Genomic DNA, 21,021 nt, shown 5'->3' with positions numbered 1-21,021 from the left:
AGAAGGAAACAGTTGCTAAGAGGTTCTCGAGCTAAGATCTTTTGTTCTTAAGTCACGAGTATTATTGGCTACATCTTGCCTAGAGGCAGTTTCTTTCTAAAGGGTATTCATGTGATCAAGAAATACAGAGTTCACAGTGGGCTCCCTGATTTCCTTACCCATCCCCGTTCCAGATGTTACAAGAACGATTCCGGGAGTTTGCCCGAGACACCGGGAACATTGGACAGGAGCGCGTGGACACGGTCAATCACATGGCAGATGAGCTCATCAACTCTGGACATTCAGATGCCGCCACCATCGCTGAATGGAAGGACGGCCTCAATGAAGCCTGGGCCGACCTCCTGGAGCTCATTGACACAAGAACACAGATTCTTGCCGCTTCCTATGAACTGCACAAGTTTTACCATGATGCCAAGGAGATCTTTGGGCGTATACAGGACAAACACAAGAAACTCCCTGAGGAGCTTGGGAGAGATCAGAATACAGTGGAGACGTTACAGAGAATGCACACTACATTTGAGCATGACATCCAGGCTCTGGGCACACAGGTGGGTAGGGCAGCCACCCAGGGGTGCTGGGAGGCTTTTTCTCCATAGAACATCTTTGGGCATCTGTAAGTATCTCCCTGTTCCTTGGCTCTTCAAAAGAATTGCCCCAATTAAGCACATACATGTACCCACTTCGTAGTAGTGCTCCATTTGGGAGAACTTATCAGTCCATAAAGTCTATGTTTGCCACATTTGTGAACATTAGATGAGTGCCTCCATGATTAAAATAAATAAACCGGATGCATACACAGACATTTGCAAGTTATAGGCCTCAGCAAGTGTTTTTCTTATGTTAGCATATCTATCCAGAACAATTTCCAAAATAATACCTTACTATTTTTCCTCAACCAGGTTCTAAGTTATATGTCTGGAAAAAGAAAAAACAGGATTCTGACATTTTATCATGCCTCGTCCCCAGTATAAAATGACTGGCACTAAGACTTTGTTTAAAAGATGTTTGACAAAGTAGTAACAATATAACAGAATCTAGTGTAATCACTCTAGTTTCCTTTCTGATTTCTGCGCAGTTTCTTGTTTAGTCTTACGCCTTTTAGTTGAAAAACAAATTGGTTTTTTTTTCTTCTAAGTTTCATGGCCCTAGAGAAGAAGCCAATTTTATTAAAGATTGTTATCTCTGATTATGTTAAGGGTTCTTGTTGTTAGGAGTATATTGAGTATCTAAATTATCTCAGCTTTTTCTGTTAAAAGCCAAATAATAAGTATTTTCAGCTTTATGAGATACATACTCTCTGTTGCAGCTCTGCCCTCCATCATTGTAGCATAAAGCAGCCATAGACAGAAGATGAGTGAGCGTAGCTGTGTTCCAATAAATCTTTATTTACAGAAACAGGCCACCCAGATATGGCCTTGGGCTGACCCAGTCTAGTGCCTCAATCTCTAAATAGCTTTGGTAAACTTTGGGATTTGTTCTGTGAAGGGACTACCTTGATAGTTGTTCTCTCTCACTTCCTTCCCCTTAATTCTTAATTCCTGTCACTATGACAGCAAGTTTAATTTACCTCTCTAAGCTTTGGTTCCCTAATAGTTTAAGGATTGAGGTGCAAAACATACAACATAGTGAGATCTCTAGAAATGTTTTCTAATTATTATTATATAACAAAAGTTTAGGGAAACATGGGATACCTAGAGATAGAATTAGAAAACACCTTAACAACATAGGTCTTTCCTCTGCACCTCTAAAATCGTTTACTTTTAGAACTGCAAGACACTTGAGAGACAGTTGAGTTGCTCTCTCATTTTTTCATTAAATCCCTTCGCCTCATCAGACTTGGAGATGAGGAAGCCCAAGGAGGGTCTTGGAACATCCAGGGTGGGAATCTAGTCCCTCGAGTCTGATAGTCTGCACCTCACCATAGCCACTGGGCTATGATGTTTATAGCAGTGAAAAGGATGTGTGTCCTACTGCAGGTGTTGACCTGATCTGGGTTTCTTTTCACAGAATAACAGAGCAGAAGGGAAGGCTCATGGTGCAGGCTCCCAGGAGCACGTGGTGCTTCCTCTTTGGTTGTTTCCTTTTATGCCAACTTGACCTGCCACTGTCTCCATTCTGCACGGGAGCTGTGGGAATGACACATAGCACTGATGGAGGTCTTGAGTGGTTATGCAAAGCAGTAGTTCATATTTGTGGAAATTTTCACTTTTGCTGTCCTCTTGTACCTTACATTTTATTGTGAGCAAATTGAAAACAGCCAGAGATATGGAAACAGGTGTTTTGAAAAATGTGGTTCATTGTGTAGGAAAATTAGCTTTTCAAATAATTTCCTAGGAATTTGCTCATTGTAATTTGAGTTAAACCTGAGCCATAATCAAAGAATATTTCCAAAAATCCTTTAGGATATGGAAATCAAATCACACTGGAAACCAAAGCCTGTTGGTTCTTCTTTGCATCTTTTGCAGAAACTGATTTTTTTTTTTTTTTTTTTAACCTGTTATCACCTAAAGTGCTTCTGTGCAATCAGGGGTCAGTAATCCACCTCCCCACAAGCCCTACTGCTGTCCGTCCCCACCCCCTTTTACCCCACTTAGCATTTCTCCATATTCTACTCTCATAGACATCTAAAAGCTCTCATAATCCAGGACAGTTGTCTGCGGACTTCTTTGATCACACAGTTTTATCAGTACATGATGATTGTGTGTCCATTCCCCTATATGTGTATGCCTTTAATTAGACATTGTACACAAGTATGGCACTACTAATGTTACATACTTTATATAAGACATGTAAGAGGAGAAAATTTAATTATAAAGTTAGCTGCAGTTATTAGCTTCAGTTTTAAAGACATATACCGCTCCCCAAAAAAAGGTAAGAGTGTAATCTTATTTTTGTTTTTACAGAGGAAAAATATTACGCACGTTGTCTGCACTGTTTATTCCACTTAGTTGTCATCTTGGTGTGCTTTCCGTGTGACTACACAGAAGCCCTTCCTCATTCTTTTTCATGGCTGCACAGGAGTTTCCTGCTGGATGCACCATCATTAATTTAACCAGTCCTTCACTGATGGTCACTTTATTTTCAGTCTTTTGCTTTTACAGACACTGCTGCAGTAAATAATCTATGCATATTTCATTTCCTAAATAATGCAAGAATGTATATGAAGGATCAGTTCCCCAAAGTAGGATCATAAAATCAGAAAGTACCGCATTTATAATTTTTATGGGTACTGCCCATTTACCTTCTGTAGGAGCTGTAGTCTGTTACACTCCTGTCTACAGAGAATGAGCTCACTGACAAATATATCATCACACTTGGATTTTTGCCAACTAATAGATGACACATTACAGTATCTCCATGAAGCATCTTTTCATGTTTGAGACCCATTTGCATTTCCTGCTTTCTGAATTTTTTCTTCATGCCAGTTTCTGTGCTGGTTTGTTGGTTTTTTTTTCTTTCTTTTTTTTTATGACTGTCATAGCTGAAAAAGATAACTCAACCAAAATATGTAGATGTAAGTAGAAGTGTATCATTGGCTCCATTTACCAAATCACAATTCTCAATGTATATTTTTAGTTTTGCAAGGTTTTTGTTGAAATTTGGCTATTTCAAGTTTCACCTTCTTTAACATTAATTAGTTATTTTAACCACCTAGGATGCCACGTTTTTATACTTTTTGAGTGTAAATGTCCCACGGTGAGAACTCTTACAGGCGATACATACATTGTATTCACATAGCAATGGGAAGTCATTTTCAAAATATGCTCTTCGTGGCAGTTTCCCATTCATCATAAAAACATTTATCTTTACCCTGAGATAGCAGATTAGGTATTTATTTTTTGGACTATATCTGAATATGTCCCACTCAGATAATCCCAGGCTGCCTCCAGGGGACTTTCCCTGACTAAACTCTCCTGCCTGTCTTCCTGTAGCATTTCATTTGTTTTATCATTCATAAAGAACTTAATAATGTAGTTGAACAGATTTATAGAAAACTTGGGTTTTTGTGACTTCGATCTCCCCAGTGAAACTGAGGGCTCCTTAAGGGGCATGGGCCATGTTTTGACTCTGTGCTCCCTTTAGTGTGTGAGCAGAACAGAAGAGGGGTTGGGGTGATGGTGGAAAGGCCGCCATGGGCTGACCTGGCTCATCCCCCACATGGTTTCACAGGTGAGGCAGCTGCAGGAGGATGCAGCCCGCCTCCAGGCTGCCTATGCGGGTGACAAGGCCGACGACATCCAGAAGCGTGAGAACGAGGTTCTGGAAGCCTGGAAGTCCCTCTTGGATGCCTGTGAGAGCCGCAGGGTGCGGCTGGTGGACACGGGGGACAAGTTCCGCTTCTTCAGCATGGTGCGCGACCTCATGCTCTGGATGGAGGATGTCATCCGGCAGATCGAGGCCCAGGAGAAGCCAAGGTAACACTTTCAGCCCAAAGGAAATTGGACTCATTCGCCCTTGGTTAAAACCATAGGAGTCTTCCAGAGAGAAGCAGGAGCCTTGAAAGCAGTTCCTGCCTGAGAGCTTCAAGGCCAGAGCGGGGGTGGGGAGGTGCTTGGATTGCGGGTGCCCACTGCTTGCCTCATGCACACCATCACCAGGGAATGGGGGAGCCTGGGATTATCAAAGCCTGTCCCATTCTCCCTACTCCTGGCTCCCTTGTCCCACAGTCACTCAGGCCCTCTTGCCCACATCTGTGCTTGAAGTAGGACCTTGGGCTTCAAGTAGCCGTGTACCTTGGACATGACTAACTGCCCCGTCTTTGCAATGAGATGACTTTTCTGAGTTATTTTTCTGTGCTTGCTTTTTGGATTAAAAACCACTCTATCCCTTTCCATGCACATTACTAAAGGTGTCACCCTCAACATCTGCTTTAATATGGTGTCCTTGGGTTATTATTTAATACTTGTCCTATATCTTTGGCTTCCTTTCATGCAAATTAGTGAAGAGAAGTTAATAGAGGAACACACAGGTACATATTTAACCTCCAGTTCACCCCTCTGCCAGCTCCAGCCCCCACTGTAATTGAGAAACTATGCCGCAATAAAAGGGATTTTTTATGATATGTGTATTTTTGAAGCAGTTGTACTTCCTGGATCAGGATCAGTAGGTTTTGATCCATGCTGTTCACTGCTCTCTAGGCTAGTTCCCATCCTGTGTATCTTTTTGTGTCTGAATAAGGAGACCATATTAGCTGCTCTTTGATATGCACATCCTGAATCTTTGACAGTAACTCATCAAGGTGCGATTGGGGCACCTCTTGCTGCTTCTGTACTTTCTAGAAGAGAGTCTTTCTGACTTGCATTTCAAAGTAAAAGTTTGAACAGAAACCATTGCTTTTTCTGGCACCCACCTGGCAACCATTTTGAATCATTCAGGCACACACACAAAAACAAAAGCAGCCATATTCTAAAGTTTGGTTGCCTGGCTGTTGCTGAACTGTGCTGTCACTGTGCTTTGGCTCCAGTGGCTGAACCTAAGCTCAGGGAGTGATTCAGACCTGAAAGACCATCCGTTTCTTTCAAATTAATTGTGTGTTTTAAAACCTACACATTTTTTGAAAAGCTTGATCTCCTAACAGAGGCATCGTTTGTCTAATTTTAGGGATGTATCATCTGTTGAACTCTTAATGAATAATCATCAAGGCATCAAAGCTGAAATTGATGCACGTAATGACAGTTTCACAACCTGCATTGAACTTGGGAAATCCCTGTTGGCGAGAAAACACTATGCATCTGAGGAGGTAGGTTGCTGCTTTGCTTTGGAGCTGCAGCTGGTGTCAAGGTGTAAAATGACTTTGTTTTATATGTATATGTGTGTCAGAGATAATGTGTTTACATTCTTATACACATACACATATGTTTTAAAACTCCTTTCCTGTGCGTCTAGAATAATACAATTATGCAAGACTCTAGGCCCAGGCTGGCAAATCTGTGACACAGAAGACAGTTTTTGAGGGCTACAAAATGGACTCCCCGTCCTCCTCGATCAGTACTCTTTCTAGAGGATGCCAGTGTCCATTGACTATGCCCTAGATCAGTTTGCTGTTGAGTGCATGGTTGGTGATTCTGGTTAGAATGGTGGTAATAAAGAGGTAAATTATTAGTTGCGTGTGTGGCCCCCTGCATGGGAGTGGGCATCCTCTCCAAGAGGTCAGGGCTTTGTCCGTCTTGCTGTCCCTCTCCTGAACGTGTTTGCTGCAGGGAGCCTCCTCACGACAAAACAGCTTTGGCAGGGCTTCCGCGCCTTCCTCCAGCCCCTTCTGGAAGGAGCAGTGCTATGCTTTTCTTTCCTCTCCCAGTCCTCAGACAGACTGAGCAGTCCTTAGATATCTCCCAGCCGGTCTTTGCAGAAAATGTATTTTTCTAGTATAAAATGACCCCATCAAGAGGATGTGGTGCATTCCATTAAGATGTCCCGGGGATCCTCTTTTTCATACAGATCAAGGAAAAATTACTGCAGTTGACGGAAAAGAGGAAAGAAATGATCGACAAGTGGGAAGACCGATGGGAATGGTTAAGACTGAGTAAGGATGTACTTTTATCTTTCTGCTCTTTTGGGTATCCATGGAAAGCATGCACGTTTATTTTCTTGCCTTAATTCATTAATGTTATCATTTAAAGATTGTTTGAGTTTTAGATGCCTTTTTAGTGCCCTGTTTCACCATTTCATGGTAAATATTATTTTTAAGAAGCTTCCTATGGCATAGTCATCTTTCACCCCTTGATTGATCTCAGTGTCATAGGTGGGATTTGGATGTTCTTTAGGGATGACAGAGGGATGACAATTTGGCACCTCCCTGGGAGAATACAGATAGAAGCCCTCTCCCCTGTTTGTCTTCAGGAATTCTTACTTCACAGTCAAGGTGGAAAGTTGGTCTCATTAAGTCTTATATTCGGTGGTCTTAGTGGAATGTTGGTAACATAATAAAAACTAACATCTATTAAAATTTTGCTGTGAACGAGGCATTGTTCTAAGTGGTTTTTTAATGTATTTCTGTATTTATTCCCCAAAGTGACCCTGTGAATTAGATTCTATTTTTAATTCTCATAAGGGAATATGTGAGCCCATACAGGGTTTATAATGTACAGTATTAGGAATAGCATTTCATAATTGGTATGAGCACTAACAGCGCAATTCTAGCATTGCTTACCATGCTTTGCCATTCTGTGTTGGAGTTCTGGGCTCTGTCCTTATGTTCTAACTCCATCTATGCATGTTATGGGTGTTTACTAGAAACCAAATGCAAGGGCCTTTTCTGAGAGGTTTGACAGCACACTCTGTTGGGCCCAGAGCCCTCAGAAATTCCACTTTTTGACCATTCTTTGCAGGAGGATTTGGTATGTATGTTTTGAGAATTGTGGGGCGGTTTCATTCAGCTCAGCAAAACCCACATTACACACTGAACCAGGCACCAGCTTGTACACCAGGGACACAGTGATGACATGCACAGTCCCTGCCTTGAAAAGCCAACAAGTCCCTAGTGCAGAGGTGGCATCTTCTTCATGTAGTCATGTTGGGGACTACCAAGATAGCTAGCCAGCTCCTTGGGACACCAACGCTGCCCACAGTCCATTTTTTACCTCAATGACCCCAGGCTTTGCTGCATGAAATGCAGTGAAAATCAATGTTAACTATAGCACAAAGCCTGATTCTAACCTACCTTCCCATCACTATGGTGGAACTAGTGTTCCATTTCCTCACAGGTGGAAGAAAGAATGAAACAGAGTGAAAGCCTTGGTCCCCACCATCTGTAGTGTTCCCATCTCCTTCCCTCCCTCTAAACCCCCCAAAATAAAACACATAACTATCGCCCAAAAGAGGGCGAGTTAAGAATGCCTGCCCGTCTGGCTGGGTGTAGATTGTGAATTCCTGCAGGTCTCTGAAGGCTTAGCTCATGAATTGGGGCCGAGTGAACAGAGCGTTCACTGTAGACCTGCGCTGGGCAGTATGATAGCCGCTGTCCCGTGTGTGGCTCTTGAGAACTTGAAATGTCTCAAATTGAGATGTGCAGTGAATGTGTGCCGTAAAATGCGTATCAGATTTAGATTTAGAAGAAAAAAGATTGTAACAGATCTCAATAGTTTTTTCATATTGATTACATGTTGTAATAATTTTATACATATTATGTGAAATACACTATTAAAGTTAATTTCACCTATTTATTTTTACTCTTTTTAATGTGGCTACTGTAAAAGTCAAAGTTGCATGTGTGGCTCACATTACATTTACATTGGACAGGGGCTAATTTAGAGTAGACAATAGACTGGTTATGCAGGTGGCCATCACCAGAGGGCAGCAGTGCCAAGAGGTAAGGCCATATGACTTCCCCGTCACCTCCTGGTCAACGTGTACTAACTCATGGTACGCTGTGCAGTTCTGGAGGTCCATCAGTTCTCAAGAGACGCCAGTGTGGCCGAGGCCTGGCTGCTTGGACAGGAGCCGTACCTATCCAGCCGAGAGATAGGCCAGAGCGTGGACGAGGTGGAGAAGCTCATCAAGCGCCATGAGGCATTTGAAAAGTCTGCAGCAACCTGGGATGAGAGGTTCTCTGCCCTGGAAAGGCTGACTACAGTAAGTGGCCACTGGGCCCTTTGCTTTTTGGTGCCATGGGCAGCCTTTTCTTCCTGCTTGCCTCTTAGACCAGGGAATTCACACGATTGCTTTTTTTTTTGGTTTTTTGGTTTTTTTTCAAGTAGCGAAGATCTTAAAATGGGTGGCTACTGTGGAGCAGGACCTAGGGAGAGGGTCAGGACTGTTACCTCCTCAGTCACATCCTGGGCACCTGGATTTATGATCCCTTATAATAGCTTCCTGCCTGGGGGTTGATTGGTGGTGTTTGCTTTTTTCTTCGAATCTTTCATTCTCCCCTATCTCATAAAAGCTTTGTTCACACAGAGCTCTTGCTATGGTAAGAGCTCCATGGCTCCATGCCTCCTTCTAAAGGGGGCATGGCCTCAAAATTTTCTTCAGAATTTCAGAATTAGAATTCCCATCAAATAGAAGCTTAATCCTAGCCTGTTGTTAAGTCCCCATTCCTGATCCTCTCTTCTGTCAACATAAAGGCCTTAGAACAGGATTTGTGCACTGGTGTTTCCTCTCCAAAGACTTTTGCATTCCTGGTAGAAAGCTGATCTTTTGCAGTGTACAAAAATGGTGTTTCTGATTTTCAGTTCTGGGCATTTAAAATGTACCTGCATACATTTGTGTTAAAACAGAGTTCTTCTGGTACATCCATATGACTCATGAAATGGCTTTGTTTCAGTTAGACTATTCTGTGGCTTTTTAATGTGTTGTTTGGGTTTTGGCTGAACACAGATCCCCACCACAGCACAAGCGGCTTCCTTGAGAATTATTGCAGCTCTGTCCCTGGTGTTTGTCTGAGCTCTCCTGGGGAGTCCAGCATGAACCCTCAGGCTCAGGTACTTTCCTCCTCAGCAGAGTTGAGAGTTGCATAGTTAATTTAGAAATTAAACCCAAGCTCCCCAGGGGTCCTACAAACAACTCACAGGAATTTTGCCAGCCCATGGAATAGACTATTTCCTGTAGTTTTAGGCTATAGCTGCAGTTCCTGTGAACCTAATTCCATTTGGCTCAGGATGTTAGAGCTTCTTCTTGTCCAGTGTGGTCCAGTTTAGCAAACTAGACAGGAGGACTTCCTGGGTTCCTTGAACCTTTTTCTGAAAAGAGGCAGAGTTTGGGACTCTACCAAACATCACTCTATTTTCTCTTAGTTGGAGTTACTGGAAGTGCGCAGACAGCAAGAGGAAGAGGAGAGGAAGAGGCGGCCGCCTTCTCCCGAGCCGAGCACGAAGGTTTCAGAGGAAGCCGAGTCCCAGCAGCAGTGGTGAGTCCCAGCAGCTCCAGAGGCTGGGCCCTTAGCCTCAGTGCCCAATGAGGTTTATGGGGCATCTTTCTGAAGCCTTGCATTGCTAGGCCTAACTACATGCCCTGCCTACTGATTGCTTCCATAGACTGTTTAAAGTCTGTACAGTTACCCTTAATAACCTTGGAGGACACTGATTTGTCCACAGTCATATAGGTGTGTAGGTGGCAGAAGTAGAATGTAGACAGTGCCCTTTCTCATCCTGTGTGCACACACACAGGGTGCTCAGAACTTCCATGTGATTAAATGCATGGAGTGAACTGCCCAGATTTTAGGCCAGTGATTTTGTGGTGATGCTTTTTTTGAGAGTTCTAAGTAACTTCACACAGAGGGCAGCAATTATTCTCTACTTCCAAAGGGCTTATTATTTTGCTATGGTAAGAGCTCCATGGCAACCTCTAATGCTGCCTTTATTTGGTGGGGCGGGGCATAGGGCATTCCTGTAGTCATATTTTCCTATCTAGAGTCTATTTAAAACACTTGGAAGTTTCAGATTTAAAAAGAGTTACATTATATGAAAGGGTTGCACGTAATAAAAGTGAGTGATGATGTTCTCCCACCCTCTCTTACTGTTTCCTCTCTCTCCTCTTCTTCCTTTCCCTTCCTCCTCCTTTCCCCCCCTTCCCTAACAGGGATACTTCAAAAGGAGAACAAGTTTCCCAAAACGGTTTGCCGGCTGAACAGGGATCTCCACGGGTTAGTTACCGCTCTCAAACCTACCAAAACTACAAAAACTTTAATAGCAGACGGACAGCCAGTGACCAGCCATGGTCTGGACTGTGAAGTTCACTACCATTTGTCAAGAATCACCCTTTCCAAATCCTCTGGGTTTTGACTTTTTGGCTTCCACTTCACCCAAAATGTTAAAATTTTTACTTAATTCATAAGCCTTCCTTGGTTTCATATTTGTTTGCATTTAATTCATGTTTGAGTCTCTTAACTGATGGATGCCCAGTTGCCTTAAAGCAGCTTACTTACTTTTTGTTTATTTATTGTGAGCTTTTACTTTATTAAGATTTTACAGCGAAACCCTTACATGAGTAATTGAAATGAAATTAAATGAGATTACAGCATAATGAAGAAGAAAACTAGAATCTAACAGGTATGACACATTCAGTTATTCTAACAGGGCACGGTACTGTGCTATATGTAGCCCCCTTTACAGATGTTATTAACCTATAGTAGTTGACTATTAACTAGGAAGACTGGTGTATGAGGAGGGAGACATTCTATAATAAGATTAAAACCTAAAGTCAGCTGTGTAACATTCCATGAAAGATGCATTTATTTATTGAAGATGACAAAAAAAGGGAGTCAGATATATTCTGGAAGCTATTTTAATTTTAGGCACACAATCTCAAACATTTTGAGACCTTTTGGGTCATTTATTACTTTTTACAAACCAGTTCCTCTCTTTTTTTTCTGCCAAGTTCTGAATTGAAAACTCTAGGCTTCCTTACACAGATGTTGCAGCCAGCCTCAGGAGTAAAGTGCCCGCTGACTGCTGCCGCCACCTCTGTCTCGCTCCCTGTCAGTGCTGCTAGCACGTGGGACGCAGCAGGTGACAGCAGTTCTCAGCATGTTTTAGAAGCTTGCCTCACAGACTTCCATGCCTCTCCATTCAGCCGATGACTTCAGGGTGTCAAACTGTTTTAATTTTTCAAACAAATGGAACAGAAGCCATTGTGGTTCATCCTGATTACTTGAACGTTGCACTTGGTGGACTGTGCCTGGGAGTGCTCGCGTGCCCCCTGGCTTCAGAAGTCATGTCAGTGTCTCTGTAGACAAACTCCACTGTACATCTTGGATTAATCTTCTGATTCATTGTTCATTTTCTCAAGACTTTTTGTGGAATTCTCTGATAAAGGAAGCTTTTAGGATGGTATCTATCAGGCCACCAGCAGGAATTGAAAATGTTTTCACAAAAATCCTTTTCCTTAGAAATAAAAGCTGGTGACAGAGATGGTTTCCTTGTACCGATAAAAACAAAACCAAATCCATATTATACATCAAAACCTTGTGAGACATTCACTTGCTCTTTTGCCATATTTAGATGTGTTAGTGGAATCAGAAACCTGTTTTGATATGTGTTCTCCATGAGTTAAGTCTGATTTGTCTTTTTATTTCATGATGCATGTCTTTTTTTTTTCTTTTGTCAGGATAACGTCATATAGCATCTTGTTTGTTTTTCCTTATCTCTATGTACATATCTATCTACTTCTGACTGTAGATGGGTATATAGATAGATGCCAAGCTTCTTATGTTCTGGGGGTAGTATGCATCATTATTGGGTCTCTGCCTTAAAACACATCAAAATACATTTTAGAAAAAAAAACTTCTGCTTTGTCTTTGGTCATTAGGGAGCTCTAATGTGTGTTTCTGGCTCCAAATTACATTTTGTGTTTCATCGATCTATATGTATATATGTGATGTTTTCATATATATATGTGTGTGTTTAAATTTTGTATCATCAAGACTGATACCCAATTTGACACTTTTTGTATCTAGAAGACCCTCCAAAAAAGGAACCACATAAGCACACAAGAAAGGAGTGCTATGATGTTTTTAGCATTTACTATCATGCCTATTTTTATCTAGATTTTTAAATGTAGCTTGTCGTAACAAAATTTTAATTACAATTGGATTGTATTAGAAGAAGAAAAAGTATTTTTATCGTTTTGAGTGATGACGCAGAGACTCAATGAACTTGAAAATAGCATTGCTTCATGCACTTTGAAAACCAATCAGGTGTTTTCTGTGCTACTAGTTGTCACATTGCATTTATGTTCACCTCCTGATTTAAGTATCTCGGGTGTGCCCAGTCACTAAAGCGCTCTGGACTAATCGCTAAAGAGAAGCAACGTGGGGGGTGGGGTTGCAGGGGATGTGTTCACATGTACCCATCATTTGATCATAGCACTGTGATTGCTTTTGATGTGTGTCTCTAGTGGTGTGTTGTCTGTTGGCATGCTTAAAGCACATGTCCATTAAAATTCATTTTGTTCCTTTTATTTTCCTTGTTTTCTTGGTTAGTGATTCATTTGCATAAACATTAATGATCTCTGCATACTGGTTTGGGGTTTTCTCTTTCCTTCTAACTCTAAAGAAAAAATTTTTGCTGCAGAATTATCCTCAGAAGAGGCTTCCCTGGCCTTCATCTACCTTGCAGTCTGACCAAGTATGATAAATTTTAGCCGTTTTCAAGGAAACATCTCTCTACCCAGGTCATTGCTGTCACTAGCAGCTTTCAAGTCAAACCTGCAGCACTAAATTTTTTTTTAACCTGGTTTCTCTACATACTAACCCCATGTCTCTCTGGACTCACACCTGGCTCAGGCCTTCCAGACCAAACTCATACTTCCTCCTCACCAGAAGTCTCCTGAAATCTCACACTAGAGAAGATTTGTCACCTTTAAAGTCCACTCACATTATTTTGACTCAGGGTTTTGTTTTTTGGCTATTTCCCCTCCTGCAACTCTCCTTTAAAAGTGAAAAGAGAGAGAATGGTTTCAATAGTCTGTTGCTCATAAGCACATGTCTGCAGTTTGTCACTTGCAAGGCCTGGGTGATCACCATGCAGCACTCGTGCGCAGACACACCCCCACAAGTCTTTTTTTCCTAATAATCCATTTTCCACATGGCCATGAGGTTGTAAAGGGTTCCAGTCAAAACCACCCTTAAACTACATAGTTTGTAGTCTTCCCTCAGCCCTGATGCTAATTATGATAGTTTGCATAGACATAACTTAAACTTGTGATTCTCCCTCCTTCCAGAGCTTTTTTTAGCCCTTTTCCCCCCAAAATTAGTTTTGTTCAAAATCAAGCATTGGGCCCAGCCATCAAGATAAGACCTAATAAGTGAGAGATCCAGTTCCCAAGAGTTTATAGATCCAGGTGTTCACATGGTGGTGGCCAGTCTACAGTTTATCCTGTCAAGGTTGTTACTGCTAATTTGGTGTCACTTTGGTCCTGGGCAGCAGTGGTGGGCGACGTATCTAATGAGCGTGCCATTGACTTCTTCATGTTTGTCTGTGTACAAGGGGTGCAGGTTGTCTGTAATCCACTAAAGTGTCAGCCACACCCAGCTTTAGTAACTCGCTAATCGCACACCCTGGGTGTATCAGCCAGGGGCTGCTACAGTTAATGGTACGCAGTTGATGGTACACAGGCTGAAAACGATAATGAATCAAGACCCTACTACATTTCAAAAGCCGAAAAGCCATGAGGGTTACAATTTAAATGAGCTTGGGAAGGAACGCTCCCGAAGACGTCTCCAGCCTGAAGGGTCAGAGCCGCTGGAAGCCTGGCTGTCTCTGGGCTTTCTCGTCTCAGTGCAGCAAGGCACCGTGATCAACCAACCCGTGATGGGGAAGGCCCTGGTTCTGTCTTTGTTTGGGGGTAAATAGCTGTGTGGTGTTGAGTGACTGTGATTGGCTTTTCCAGCTCCTTTAACACAAACTACAACCCACTCACGATACAACTTCGGCAGATGTGGTCAAATTGATGTTTGTTGACTTGCCTCATTTCCTTCCAGCTCTTAAGTTCCAAAGTCTAACTGGGATGGTAGATGTGAAATGCATGATTGTCATCCTAATTTCTGCATGTGTTTATGACAATGTGTTGAGGGGAGGGGGAGGAGAACCAGAGAGCATTTTCAGGAACCAAGGTCTTTCCTTGTCTTACTCTGGGGGAATGCCATGTAGCTTTGATAGAGTTGTCTATCGGTCTGTTTGTGAATGCCCTTTCGCTTAAACTTCCAGCCCTTCTGGTGGCATCCTTGGTTGTAAGGTGGCTGCTGTATAACGTCCACTCTCTTTCATATTTAATATGTGTGATTGTTACTGTTGTCTTTTTGTTTTAAAGTAACCATAAGAGGAGATGATCTGAGTTATATTTATTGATCAGAGGAATAGAGTGCAGTAAAACTCATACTGGCATTTCGCTTTTCTCATTTCCCTGTAAATGGGCGGGCATTAATCCATTCCCACCTTCTAATGTCCTTGGTGTCCAGCTGGCTTTGTGGGTGTGCAATGGTTTTACTGTACTGCCTCGATCTGTGCCAGGCATTTATACACAGCCACATGTGCGAGTCAGGTAGAGCGTATGTGGTCACCCCCATGGCTCACGGAATTAGCTGAATGGCCTCTCCGCTGTCCCTAGATGGCAGAAACGGTGGACACAAGCGAAATGGTCAACGGCGCTACAGAACAAAGGACGAGCTCTAAAGAGTCCAGCCCCATCCCCTCCCCGACCTCTGATCGCAAAGCCAAGACTGCCCTCCCAGCCCAGAGTGCCGCCACCTTACCAGCCAGAACCCAGGAGATGCCTTTGGCCCAGATGGAAGGCTTCCTCAATCGGAAACACGAGTGGGAGGCCCACAATAAGAAAGCCTCAAGCAGGTAACAGCAGCAGAGCTGCCACAGTAAGATGGGAAGTCAGCATGTGAAGGGATAAGGCGGGCCATTCTTGAATTGGAAGAGAAGTATGTGCTCATGTAGTTTTATTCCTTTGGTAGCTTCCTGGACATTGCATTCTTCTTGGGCTGATGCTGGAAAGCAGGAGTAGAATGCTGGTTATTCACTGAGAGAAGAGTTGAGTTTGGATAGGAGTAGCTAGAAGGGGCTTTAGTAGTTCATCTGGAGAAGGAATTTGCTAGATTGATAGTGAAGAGTCTTCTTTATCTTAAGTGAGTTATTTCATTTAGGACTCCTTGTGGGTTTTTTGTAAAAATCCATTAACCATTTCCCCTGCCCTGATCTCCGTATCAGCCTTTATATATATTCACTGTCTCTCAACAGGCCCAATTTTTTTATTTAACAGATGGGGAGCAGAGGCTCTGAGCAGTTAACAAAGCTTACTTTCTGTGGAAACCTAGTAAATGGCAAAGCTGGAATATGAAACTGCAAAGTGTATGTGCTTAACTAGTAAACCCAACCACCTGGGACCACCATTTCCTGTTGTGCAGTTTGCTTGCTGTGTGAGGGCATCAGAACATCTGAGAACTGCCATTCACATTGAGGACAACATAGGGATTTATATATTAATACATGCTGGTGTAATACAGGCCGGTGTTCTGTTAAAATTAGTATATTAGGACAGTTTGCCATACCATAGGGGAAAAGCCACTTTAATTCACCCAAAGGTACTGTAAGTGCTGATGGCTCTGGGTCTGTCTTTCTGTCAAGTTGCTAAGTCACATAAGTAATGAACCCGCAGCTGGAGGAGCTGCTGCTGGAGGACGGGCATATTTCAGACAAAGAGCATGGCCTTCAGCCCATGACCATAAGAGGGCGCTACAGCAAAGAGTACTAAACACCAATCAAAGTGAGCTCAGAGTACAAGAGGGTAACTTGCTTTTCTCCAAAGTAAAAGAGAAGACATAGCCCTCAAACACTTCCCCTGTGCCCTGTCCCCGAACTCTCCATGGAGGAATTTTTTCTGTAGTTTAGTGTTAGCAGAATTTAGGAAGGGCTTGAAATAAGGAAGGTTGAGGGTTGGGTGGGGTCACACTGTGTTGTGTGAGGATCATTTTCATGTTAATGAAATGTTTAGTTCTTCAAGGGAAATGTGGTAGAGCCTTTATCTCCCCCTGCCCTTTTTTTTTTAAACTGCTCAGGTCCTGGCACAATGTTTATTGTGTCATAAATAACCAAGAAATGGGTTTCTACAAAGATGCAAAGACTGCTGCTTCTGGAATTCCCTACCACAGCGAGGTCCCTGTGAGTTTGAAAGAAGCTGTCTGTGAAGTGGCCCTTGATTACAAAAAGAAGAAACACGTATTCAAGCTAAGGTGAGAATTGCCATGCTTCATGGCTGCCAGAGTGGATTTGCATTTACTTCCACTCTGGGGGGTTGGTTTTCTTAGACAGCCACTGTGATTAGTTGGTTCTCTCTTCTGCCAATCCCCAATAAAGTGAAAAACCAGTTTGGCACGTGTCTCGGTTAGGCTGAATTATTTGGCAACGGTGGCCAGCCACCAGCTTCCCTGTGGTTAACAGTACATCTGAGCATTGAAGGATAAGGAGCTTTTGATTTTATAACCAGGCACTGACTGTTCCCTAAGACTTAAAGAGAGCTAGTCACATTTCACAGTTTAAGGGAGGCTTTGAAAAATAGTTTCCCCATCTTTTCAGCTTATCCCGACCCAGGAGATGCTATTCTTTGCTCATGAGTTATCTGGAGATGGGACAAGTGAGTCATCCTGGAGCTGGATGGAGACAAACAGGAAATGTTTGGGTGGGGCCTGGGACCCTGTCCTCCCCTGAGTCTCCCAGCAGATGCTCCAGCTGCCTCAGAACCATCTAGTTCCAAATGTCTCTACCCCGTAGGATACATGTACGTCCCTACAGAGTGGAGCTAAGCTCAGAATTTCTCCTCACACTTGGAAGTAGGCAGAAAAATTATTTTATCTTTTAAAAATGTAAAAAGTAAACATTTTAGTGGTTAGGATGCTTGCTTACTGATTTGTGCTGTTGCTTTGGGATCTGAAAAGGTTTGGTCTTCATTTATTTGTATATTTCGTGCCAGTTGGACTAGGCCAAGGGCTGCAGAGGAGACAGTGTCAAATGGTTTGATTTATTAAGCTCTGCTGCTGCGCAGTGCAGGCAGGCTCTTTGGGTCCTGGAACACTTTACATTTTGTAGGACAATGCACCGGCAGCTTGGCTCCTTGGGTGCTTTCCCCTTTGTACTCCCTTCATGTAGCTTCAGAGAGCTGGGATATTAGCGAGCGGCCCCTACCCTCTGCTACACAACAGTACCCTCTTCCTCTCCACAGCCACAGAGTAAACCTGTGATCCCTCCAAGCCTGGGGACCTCCCAGTGTCACGCTAATAGGGCTTCTTAATTCTGAGACGTACAATAGAAGAAAAGTTGAAGAGACATTTTCTGTTTGCCTGTTCTGAAACTCTGGAACATGTGAATGTAGGGGATACAAGCTCAGTAGCAGAATTTCAAAAGGGCTCATTGTGTTCAAAAACTTTCTCCTGAACTCAGTTTAGACCAGTAAGTGATCAGGCATTCACAAGTGATTTTTGCCACAATAAAGCCAAATGCTATGTTTGGGGCTTTTTAAAATCCTTCCATTGGATTGAAGCACAGGCTCCCTGTGTGTATCATTGGCACGATTATATGGCTTCTTAATCTCCAGGGGTCCGTTGCTGGGCCTGGGTGGGTCCCCAGGCTTGGTGGTGACATATGTAGGTTGACGCTTCTGTTGTGATTCCTGTGGTCTGCTTCTGTCCTGTGTGGCATATGGGAGTTGGGGGATTTTTATTTCTCTGTAATTAAGTGGTGACTAACTTTCTTCCTTGAAATTACAGACTAAATGATGGCAATGAGTACCTCTTCCAAGCCAAAGACGATGTGAGTTTCTAAATGTTATTTCTCTCCAGTACTTAGGAGTTTGCAAGTGTTTGTGTGATGATGGGCTTTATTCAGAATGTTCTTCATGTAAATGATGATCGGTGATGGTTTCTATCACTGGGCTCCAGTCACCAACACTAGAAGGTGTTTGGTTCTGTCTCTAGAACGCAGTGAATATGATCTCGCTGTCCCTTTGCCGAGGCAGGATCCCTTGAAGTCGATGGAGGGAATCTTTGCCTGTCCCCTCTCAGGGATGAGGCACAGTGAGGTGGTCCCAGGACTGGTTGTGGATCATGATGGGACCCCCGCTGCACCTTCCGCCCGCAGCCAGCTGTTTAATGGGTGTGTACCTCACCTCAAGGAAAGAGAGGGTCCATTGATGGAAAAACAACACCTATAATGCTTTAAATGTGAAAAAGCACCTTCTAGGGTGGGATCTGACCGCCTCACAGATTGAGACCGGTCTTCCAGCTCTTACAAGTTTGTAGGGCCACATACTAGGGTGATGAGTAGAACTGAATTCTCATGAGAAGCTGGACCAGGTTCCCTCTCCTGTACTGATAAGGCAGAGGTGCATTTGGGGACAGGGCCCAGAAGTGACTCTGCTTACCCCTCAGGTGGCCAGATGGGCCATTCCCAAGCCTTGGAGCCAGAACCCCTCATGCCTACTCCACTTAGTCTCACCTGTGTCCCTTCCTCTGTTCAGGAGGAAATGAACACATGGATCCAGGCTATCTCTTCCGCCATCTCCTCTGATAAACACGAGGTGTCTGCCAGCACCCAGAGCACGCCAGCATCCAGCCGAGCGCAGACCCTCCCCACCAGCGTCGTCACCATCACCAGCGAGTCCAGTCCCGGCAAGCGGGAAAAGGACAAAGAGAAAGACAAAGAGAAGCGGTTCAGCCTTTTTGGCAAAAAGAAATGAACTCCTTTCCTTCACCTCCTGCCCTTCTCTTACCTTTTAAGTGAAATTCCAGCATGCAAGCTCAGAACCAACACATTACTCTCTGTGCCTAATGTTCCTCAATGTGGTTGATTTTTTTTTTTTTTAATTTATAGAGCATTTCTGGGGGGTGGGGGAAACACACCTAAACACTTTATCTCCAAGTTACAAAAGTTTGAGGTGCAGAGGGAAGGCCAGATTTTTTTTTTTAGTGAAATTATATAGATTAGATCTCAGTATTTAAACTGTTCCTCAATTTTGTGAGGCTGTGTTGGAAATAACCCGCCTCTAGTGCTGTTGGTATGCAAGGCAGCGGTGCTTAATATTTCCTGTGCTCACCAGAGACAAAATGTACCAATATCCTGACACCATTCTCTCTCCATTTACTTCCGGTGGTTACCCTGAGTCTTGACTCTTAGAAGTGCCCAAGATGGGGCTAACCTTTATTAAACAGATCGCATATTATGATCTTGCTGCAGCCACAGTGCAGCTCCACATTAATTCTACAGACCAAACCATTTGTATCTGGCATCACTTACTAACACACGACATGCGGCTTTTCTGCATCAACTGCTATGACGGTTAAGAATGTCAGTATACAAGAAGGAATAGAAAACTGATACTGTTTTAAATAATCTGTAATTTCAATTTTTTTTTTTTTTTGCTGAAATACATTATATTGTATGTTTGAGATAATTCTAGTACAAAGTATAATAAAACTAGATGTATAATAAACCCTTTAAATCATTGGTAAGTGTACAAGTGGTGGAACTGAAGCATTTACTGGACAAAGTAATGTTACTCTAATGGTTACTTGCTCGTGCGTTGCCACACTGTGTTATAATTTGCTTCATTTCCTTGCTATTTGATACATAGTGTGCATTTCTCTGTCACTGTAACTATTGTAATGACAAATTTTCATCTTACTGCACAATCAAAATGACATTGATAGGAATGAACTCCAGAGGCTGGGCCTGAACAGGGAGGTGGTCGCTCAGGCCTGGTGCTCAGTCGTACGACCTGTACCTCTCAACTTTTGCCCTATCTGTTAAATATATGCTATGTCATTAAATGCTTTTAAATCTAGCACGGTGACTAATTGTTGTTCTTCCTCTGCTGCGTGTGCATGCCCAGTAGGGAAACTGCAAAGGGAGAAATGACAAACAAGAAACATTTTACAACCAGTCTGGGCTCACTTTTGCATTTTTTATGCATGTCAGGTGCACAAGCTTTGAAAACTACAGCAAACAGTAATAAATGTGACTGTTGTGTAGTTACACATTCAGGCTTTATCTTTTATTTATGAAAAAGTTACCAGAGCACTTGTGAAACCTGAGCTCTGAGATGGGGGTTGGCAAATTTGTTCTGTAAAGGGACAGAGATAGTAAATATTTTAGGCTTTGTAGGCCGTAACTGTCTCTCTTGCTCAACTCTGCTGTTGTGTAATACAAAGGCAGCCATTGACAGTATGTGAATGCCTGGACATGGTTGTGTTCCAGTAAAACTAGGAACACAAATTTGAATTTCATGTAACTTTCACATGCCATACAATATTTTGATGTCTTTTTAATGATTTCAAAATGTAAAGTCTATTTTATACAGATCAGACCAAAAAAAAAAATAAATAACAGGCAACAGGTCAGGTTTGGCCCATGGGCCATAGTTTGGTGACTTCAGCATAGAGTCGTGGGTTATTTGCAAGTGACATACTTTTCCTGGACTGTCTGGGTATGTTGACTCCATGCCACTTGCATAAAGCAGCAATGGATATTAATATTATGGATGTCCAGTAAGTTATTCCACAAAGACCATGCCTAAGGTGGCATCAGCCCT

The 21,021-nt window shown here is 42.8% G+C and overlaps 1 protein-coding gene across 3 annotated transcripts in view; it reads left to right on the top strand.

Moving 5' to 3' along the window:
- Positions 1 to 20,274, top strand: part of SPTBN1 (spectrin beta, non-erythrocytic 1) — a 212,223-nt gene extending 191,949 nt beyond the window's left edge. For 2 of the 3 annotated variants that reach the window (XM_055242815.2, XM_055242816.2), the window contains 11 exons: positions 174 to 548; positions 4,171 to 4,415; positions 5,602 to 5,740; positions 6,439 to 6,523; positions 8,375 to 8,571; positions 9,732 to 9,844; positions 10,516 to 10,579; positions 15,043 to 15,281; positions 16,499 to 16,672; positions 18,203 to 18,245; positions 18,952 to 20,274. In XM_055242815.2, coding sequence (XP_055098790.1) covers positions 174 to 548; positions 4,171 to 4,415; positions 5,602 to 5,740; positions 6,439 to 6,523; positions 8,375 to 8,571; positions 9,732 to 9,844; positions 10,516 to 10,579; positions 15,043 to 15,281; positions 16,499 to 16,672; positions 18,203 to 18,245; positions 18,952 to 19,170 — 1,893 coding nt within the window. In that variant the 3' untranslated portion in view covers positions 19,171 to 20,274. Of the gene's footprint in view, positions 1 to 173; positions 549 to 4,170; positions 4,416 to 5,601; positions 5,741 to 6,438; positions 6,524 to 8,374; positions 8,572 to 9,731; positions 9,845 to 10,515; positions 12,895 to 15,042; positions 15,282 to 16,498; positions 16,673 to 18,202; positions 18,246 to 18,951 lie in introns of those variants that run through there. The other variant, XM_055242817.2, reaches the window with a different exon arrangement.
- The last annotated feature ends 747 nt before the right edge of the window (positions 20,275 to 21,021 follow it).

This window comes from Symphalangus syndactylus, chromosome 14, assembly GCF_028878055.3.
Source record: "Symphalangus syndactylus isolate Jambi chromosome 14, NHGRI_mSymSyn1-v2.1_pri, whole genome shotgun sequence".
NCBI classification, from domain to species: domain Eukaryota; kingdom Metazoa; phylum Chordata; class Mammalia; order Primates; family Hylobatidae; genus Symphalangus; species Symphalangus syndactylus.
This window is presented reverse-complemented; position numbering and strand designations above follow the sequence as displayed.